This window comes from Salvelinus alpinus, chromosome 1 (assembly GCF_045679555.1).
Source record: "Salvelinus alpinus chromosome 1, SLU_Salpinus.1, whole genome shotgun sequence".
NCBI classification, from domain to species: domain Eukaryota; kingdom Metazoa; phylum Chordata; class Actinopteri; order Salmoniformes; family Salmonidae; genus Salvelinus; species Salvelinus alpinus.
This window is the reverse complement of record NC_092086.1, coordinates 67089800-67097932: the sequence shown is the minus strand read 5'-3', so window position 1 is coordinate 67097932 and position 8133 is coordinate 67089800. Positions and strand designations below refer to the sequence as shown.

Below are 8133 nucleotides of genomic sequence, written 5' to 3'. Positions count from 1 at the left end.
ACTGTTTGTTTATTCGTCATGTAACCCCCCTTTTACAGTTATTTTCACAGCTTTGATCATCATGGAATTTAGGAAGTGCTGCACATGGGAGCCATCAGCAAGAAAGTGCAGCCGTTCTAACCTGCAGGGTGAGAATATGCTGTGTGAAGGGGTGTGACGACCTTATTCTCAACATTGTGCACTGACCTTAAGCATGAAGCAACACACTTCCTAACAGCTCAGCCAAGAAATACTGGGGTTAGCTAAGACAATAATACTGCCCCTACCAGTATTACGGTTCCACCCTCCTGTATGAGAGAGGTGGGTTTGTTCACTTTACTTGCTGCAATTTAAATGCCGGAGCTGATGATGTGGTGGAGGTGTGTGGGAGAGAAGGAGGGAGGGAGGGTAGCGCAGGGTGGGGAGATGACAGGCAGGCAGGTAAACAGGCAGGTTTGTCTCAGATCTCACCTGTTCTAACAGACAGGCCCCAGCGCCACAGGCTGCAGCGGAAGCCCCAGCTCAGCCAGGAGGGGAAGTCAACTCAGCTCCTCACTCATCTCCCCCAGGTGCTCACAGGTAACACTCAGGAAACAGGCCCTGCCTCGCCTTGGGGGGGGAAATCGGCAAAGGTCGGCCCAGGGGAAGGGGGCGGAGTGGAGGGAGATATTCCAGCCACGTACGGTGGTGTGCTTGTTGGGAGATAAGGAATGTTTCACATCTAGACATAGAATACCACCCCTTAATTATGCAGGCAGTCAGCATTTGCACGCACAACTTGGAAGGATAATACCCTCTCATGTTGCTGATTTTCCAAATTGAGGAAAGGATTTGCTCAGCACGGTCTTTCCTACTTACAGTTACACACAACCAATACCTTATCTTTGACTTTGATTGGAAATTTGACCAGGGCATGTTTCTGTCTGACTGAGGAAATATCTGAATTATTAGCCGTAAAATGTAGGGTCAAGCTGCTTTTTCTGGCTTGAATTGGAGTGTGGCTTACCGCTCTTTTATACGAGAATAATACAATTTAAACTAAGAGGAAGGAAATTCAGAAAGTGGAAACATTCAAATGAAACAGTGACTACCATTAAATGTTTTGATTTAAAATTATTAATAGTTTTAATTTGGTCCTCTGAGAATGAGCAGGAAACAGCCTTTTTCCGACCCACGTTTTTATTCCGTAACGTTCAACCATAACTCTCCAGCTCCAAATCAACAAAATGACAAACGAAGTCTAACTATGGAAACTGAACTCCTTTGTAGCTTTAAAACATATCCATCTTCCTCTAACCATGCGCATCTTGAAAAGACATGGCAGAAGGCCAGAGTATGTACTGATATGGTTGCTGTCTGTCTAAGAGTTCAGTTTGTGTATGATTCAAGTAGATGAATAGCAGTAACAAGATACAAAAACAGACACCACAACTTGTTTATATTTAACAATATATATTTCCAATGTCAATGTACATTCTGTTTCGACATAAGCTTTCTTCAAACAAAAGTTGGCATCTAAATAAATACTATATAAAATAGAACTTCAAAATAAATATATCTATAAAGGGAAAATGTTATATGTGAGAATTTTTCTTTTTGATTCTTTTTCAATCAACATTGACATGGCAAAGGCAAAGAAATTGAATAGCAGAAGCCAGCAGTTTAAAAGGTTCTTTTGATTGAGTTGAAGAAAATTCTAGTGGCCACAGTGTACCACAAAATGGAGTTTAAGTCACAGCATTCTAACAGAAAAAAAAGTTTAATCATTGAGTTGTCATGGTTGGTCATCATTCAATACCTTAACAGGCCAGCAAACACATGGTATAAACATAAAGCTAACACAGTTTGGAGCTAAGGATTTTACCCTAGCCACAGTGAGAGACAGACATTTTTTTTTAAAGCAGAAAAGCAAAAGACAACCACTATTAAACAAGATGGAATGGAATGTAGCTTGAGAGAGTTCTCTTTCCCTACCGGTGGTTTTGACAATTTATGCACAGCAGCTGTATTTGTCAATCAAGGCAAGGGTATTTGTCGGACAACTTGGGAAGGGAAAAAAAGTTGCGACACTGAGCACAAAAAGGACTAAGGGGTGATCCGGATAGGCCGAAATTGTATTCCTTCAGTGGATTCAATGAGTCCACAGTTTCAGGGGCACTGAGGGACTGGGAATTAGCGTCGCCTCTCTCCTGCTAATGAGGCATGAATAGCATAAACAGAGGTATTTTTATTGCAGGGCACACTTTTCTAAGTCAAGTGCTTATGATAGAAATATGTCTCCCCCCCCCCCCCACCCTCTTCCCCTCAACTTTACCCCCAAAATATATATCTACATATCTCTATATATTTTGTACTGAATTGTAGTTATAATGTACCATGCAATTTTTCGAGGACATTTAAAACTCTTCTAAAGAACACGTGTCTTGAAACTATTTACAACAGCATGTCACCTGCATAGGTCTATTTCTATAACATATTGTCAACACATTTGCAATTTTTCCCTGGCTTTGCCAGCCACAAAATCATTCCCAATTTTGGCACCTTTCCTTGGATTGAATTGCAAACATTTGAAAGTAATATTGCCTTATACATTCAAGACTAAGAACAGTGTTTTCTCCTGTATGTTTTCTGCTTTGTGCAACAAGACAAGTACAAACATGAGAAGGTGACAGGTCTTAATGTTATTAGGGGACCTTAGAACCAACATGACAGAATTATGCCAAACTGAAGCAAACTGCAAAAAGGGCACCGTACCTTTAAGAACAATTGCCTTCCGACCATTTGGCAAGTGCATAACACATATGATCCCTTAGACAGCTAAACAAGCTATACTAAACTCCTTTTGGCAAAGTCATTGGAACTCCATGCAAGACACAAAAATAGGTTGAGAAAAAAAAGATAAAGAATATTTCTAACATAAGACAAACTCCTTTTTTTGAGTAGTGGGGTATACAATGTGGACTCAAAGTAGTTCACAGAGTAATGCAAAAATACATTCAGCCTTTATACTTAATACTGTGCTTTAGTCCATCATAAGAGGTTTGCTTCATCTAAAAAGGTTGTGCAAGTGGCAGATTGGATTTCACTAAGGCTGGCTAGGTACGCTACAACTTCACTCTACCTTCTCCCTCTTCCTGAAAACGCTATTTTCCACCCATTTCCTCTCGCTCTTCCTAAATAATTCACCATTGCCCTTTTGCCCTTTTTCAAACGGTTCTTCGCCTCTTGTGCAAAGTGAAGTCAACTAGGCTTTCAAGCAGTTTTGACGTGCTAGACCAAATTCTACTGATGAGGAACAATCCCTGAGGAGGTTTTTCTACTACACATCCACATCTAGCACTGGGGTTAAGCACTAAGTTACATCATGCAGCGCATGACATGCATTTTTTCCCGAAGTGATTGGTAAAAGCTAGGTTAAAATCCACATTACGTTTCCCCTTAAGGAAATAGAAAGTGATCAAGTCAGGCAATCCTAAACACAGTTTTTCACTCACTTGTGGTATGACCTTACATATCGTACGAGCACACAAACAAGAATATAAAAAACAGACTATCGCTCCAAAGCCACGTGACTACCTCTCACTTTGTCACCTTGACCTAAAAAGCCCAACATCAAGCTAGCAACAGGAAAGCTTGTGTGGGACTGAAACCTAAAGAATGTTCATATATAGGGGAGAGTGGGTGGTAGTTTCACTTGAAGTATCCTAAACTACCAAAAAGGAAAACCAACAGTTTGCAAAAAAATAGAGGGAAACTGCTTTGGAACAGGCTTATTTTCTCAAACATATATCTTTATGTTAGGGGGAAAACAACTGGTGTCCAATTTGTCATGGAGTAGCTAGCTATCATGAAGCTATAAATTCAGAGCCGTATAGAGGGAGTATGACTTGTGCCTTCAGCCATTTTATAAAACAAAATCCACCAGTCTGTTACACTTATACGGATGGGTTCTGAGGCAAGCAGTTGTCTAGGCCAACAGATCTAGCAGACAGACCTATTTTAACTCGTGTGGCATAACATCACTAGAACTGAGAAGGACAGGTGTGAACCCTTCTGTAAGTACCATAGTTTTTGGGAAGTCCTCCAGCAGGTGGGGGGATTGGTCTATCCAAAGGGTATTGATAAGGCAACAGCCAGTTAGTATCATGAGGACTGTTTCTCCTGGCCTCCAGCCTTGGCCTCCATACTCTTACAGGCCTGCTGGGAGGTCTTGCAGCGGCAGCCCGGGCGGCTGGTTTTATCGTAGCACTTCTGCGACAGTTTGACACAGCCCATGGCGGGCAGGTAGCACATCATACAGGGCAGCACCAGGGACATGGCCGTCATGAAGGACCAGCGTGCGCAGCAGTTAGACTGTTGGCAGGAGCATGGGCGGTCGGCGCAAGAGCCCTCATCGTCCTCATCCTCGGTGCAGTGGTAGAAAATGCCCTTGACCAGGCACATGCAGGTGGCCGAGTCCACCAGGCTCTGCACCGAGCACAGGCACTCCTGGTTGCACACCCAGCAGGAAGGCAGGGTCCGGGGCAGGGTGCACTCTGTGCAGCGGCACTTACCACATGTCTCACACAGCAGCATGTGCTTCTTGTCCACCCCCATGGCCCCCTGGGCAGCAGCCTTTAGGTCCAGAGGCTTGGAAGTGAGCACCTTGGGCTTGCAACAGGGGGTCCTGGTGGTGACTACTGTGGACCTGTGGTCCACCACGGGGGTAGGGGCTGCGTGGTCCAGCAGCCTCTGGTCTGACGAGGTGCTGCTGCTACTGCTGATGGAGCTGGGCCGCCCGCTGAAGGAGATCCAGGGGTGTGTGGTGGCGTCGTTGGGGTCGCAGCGCGCCAGCTGGGGGGCCCCTAGCAGTGGCTCGTGGGACCCCCTTTTGGCAACCTTCTGGCTGGGGGGTTGCTGGGAGACCACAGCCGGACTGTCAATATAATCGTTCTCCATGTGAGAGGACTTAATCTGGTCGATGGGGAAGATGGTGAGCGGGTACTGGAGCCTTCCATAGGGGACACTACTGTCCAGCAACGGTTGGGATATAATGGAGGAAGACACTCCAGGGATGTGGTGGGGAACCCTTGACTCCATCTGTGCAGTTGTGTCCCTCATACAGCAAACAGAGAGCTCAACATCTAGCAGTCCTGGAGAAACATAGAGATGACAGTCAGCCTCCTGGAATGGCTACCCTACTTACACAAACCCATATCTAACACGAGGCTCTCAGTCGGTGGTTGTACAAAATATGAGTCAGCATAAAATCTATATTCTCAACAATGACTCATAGCAGTAGATGGTACTGATGAAAGTTACATTCAGAGAACGTCCTGTATCGGTTTATAACTAATATTCACAAGCACGCTATTTCAAACAAATTCTAATAATACATTGTTTTCGAATGCAATACAATCAACGTTAATATGTAATTTACTCAATTCACATTTCACACTTTCTCATGAGAAAAAAATACCACAAGGCCAACATTAATTGGAAGACTTGTATGCGGAAAATAATTACAACCTAGGCGAAATTAGATTAAGACCAAGAGGGGCCCCATAGACCAGATTGAGACTAACACATGACTTTAAGTGCTATAAATACATTCACCAAAGGACCAGTCATAGATTCAATAGATATAGCTTTTTATTTTTTTATTTTTTTTAAGATTGGTGAGAAGACATAAATCCATGCGCAATGTTTGATTTTATTGGATTTGATCTGTGTTCATTTTTCCTTAATGGTTGTAAATTATTCTTAATGTACTGATTGCATGAAGTAGGCCTAGGCTGTTTCACAGGGCTAGACAATGTGTGTGTAGTTAAAAAACGAACAATTATTCATGGTAGTAAAAACAAATAACAAATGTACCCATCTGATCTTCACAAAAGGCAGACACTGGTGTTTGGAGATGATCTATTTTGGCGCATGCAGACTACAGTTCCATATGACTACGAGCCAGTATGCAGCAACTAGAAAACTAGATTGAGTAAGTAGACTCAACTATTTAACTTCCCAATAGATCTACAGGACACAACAGTTGCTACTCAGCAGTTACTCTATAGTAGCCACTACAAGGTAGTGTGGTAGGTTACAGGTTGTTAGACATAAGGAAGTAGAAATGCATTAAGTATGAAGTAATTAAAGAGTTGTTTGAAAATCGACCTATAGCCTATATGTCAAGAATGATGGAGTAGGCTATGTAGAGAAAATAACATGTATAGGGGAATTCTATCAACTTTATAATATTACATATAGTGTTGATCTCTCAATAGATTATTTCATTGAAATAATTATGTGATTGTCAGATCATTTGCCAGAGAAATACGCACAGAATCTGAATATAGCCTAATTGTGACTATAATGCTGTGTCTCTCAGATCTGCCAATACCAGCTTATGAAGAACAAACCTGAACAACTGAACAAACCTGTTGCGACATTGCTGGCAGGGGGACAAATGCTCCTGATCAAACGTAGGACCCTAGTGAATCCACACAAGGTACAAGTGTCCCCCTCCCCTCAATGCGGGTGAATTGAGTGATTGTAATCGGAGGCGACGCGGCACCACGGTCGCTAGAAATATTAAATACATGTAAAATCGGATTAAATATTAATCGAGACACGATGATAGCATTTAATTCGACAAGTAACGTTAATTCACAATAATAGCCTAATCGCATACAGAACATAGGCTGGTTTTTTTTACGCGCAAGTCGCTATTGGTTTATAAAAGAAGGGTGGCCGTTTAGACCAAAACACTGCTTCATTTTATTGGACAAACGGTTTCTTTTAAAACGTTGAGTTATTTAAAGGAATAGATGACAAAACCACCTGACATATGCATATGATGTGCCAGCTCAAACGCTGCAGAGAAGCGTCACGCAAAGATCCTCAATAATGCGAATGGTGAGCGATCCGTTACTTATACCTTAGACTGTTTGTTTTTAAACACAACACCATTTCTTAGATGTGTATAAACGGCGTACAACCTAGCCTATAATAATGAACGATTATGTGTATTATTATTCATCTCTCGCCCACAACCTTGTAGGATCCATGGTTAAATATTGACAAAGTGTAAATACGGGAACAGCTTGTTGCAAAAGAGCAAGCTTTTTTCAGCGCACCCACATAAACCACAAAACTGAAGTAAACACAACAGTATTCTAATTTGTTCAACCAAAACGTGATGGGATACCCAAACCCGCCTAGCCTATGTAGAAAACGTCATAAATCCGAGAAAATAACTTACTTTTCCAGACTAGCAGCGCATTTCTCTGTTGAGCTTGACGACTGCATGTATATTCCAAATATATTACTCCCAAGTAAAGAAAAAAGGGCAAGGCGAAAAATTATTAAACACTATCCACTCGATGCGTACTGCGGTCAGGACACGGGCTTTTTGATACGATGTTGCAACTACATGGGGAAATGGGTTTTTATGAATGGGAGGGTAAAGAACAAACTGCGCAGATGCATTGACCGATTTTTTTGTGAATGGGAGGGCAGAACGACTCAGGGCTCTAATGCAGGGGTTACATTTTTATGAATGGGAGGACTCCGATTTTCATTGCGCAAGCGTAATACCAAGATTTCATGAATGGAAGAATAGGGAGCTTTTCGTCACAAGGGCAATGTCATAGAGAATTAAATGAACGAGGCAGCAATGAGTCTCACACCATGCTACTTATTTATGTATGCATTCACTCATTCATGTTTCCCAATGGGCCTTCGACCTGAAAAGGAATGCTAATTTACGAATATTTAACCTCATGTTAGGTCCATTGTAACCATTTTGAATTGTGTAATGGGAAATAACATTAGGAAAATAAATATTTGATGTAATTTCAACCAAATAATTCAATATGATGAAGTTGAATCAACGTGGAAAACTGATTGATTTGCAACAAAAAAAAACATACACTTAATGGATTTTTGTCTTTTTTCACCTTCCTTTTAACATAAATCCAATGACTGGGTGACATTTTTGGTTGAATTCACGTTAGTTGACAACTCGTCCAAATATCAATCAAAACTAGACATTTAACTGACGTCTGTGCCCAGTGGGACTTGTCGTTATGTGGCACACTATTGTAGTGTAAAGAAGGTTACGTTTATATTGTCGTTATTATAGAGTAGGCTATAGAAAATGTATCCACATTCCACACC

At 41.9% G+C, this 8133-nt stretch overlaps 1 protein-coding gene across 1 annotated transcript; it reads right to left on the bottom strand.

The window, feature by feature from the left end:
- Nucleotides 1-1414: 1414 nt before the first annotated feature.
- Nucleotides 1415-7413, bottom strand: LOC139583588 (protein sprouty homolog 4-like). The gene is made up of 2 exons (XM_071414837.1): nucleotides 7217-7413; nucleotides 1415-5111 (listed from the first exon to the last, which is right to left on the bottom strand). The coding sequence occupies exon 2, from the start codon at nucleotides 5077-5079 to the stop codon at nucleotides 4123-4125; it is 957 nt and encodes a 318-aa protein (XP_071270938.1). The 5' UTR covers nucleotides 5080-5111; nucleotides 7217-7413; the 3' UTR covers nucleotides 1415-4122.
- Nucleotides 7414-8133: the final 720 nt, after the last annotated feature.

Bases quoted from the DNA above. Each gene is read 5' to 3' on its own strand.
- LOC139583588 (XM_071414837.1), bottom strand. From the start codon at position 5,079: ATGAGGGACACAACTGCACAGATGGAGTCAAGGGTTCCCCACCACATC.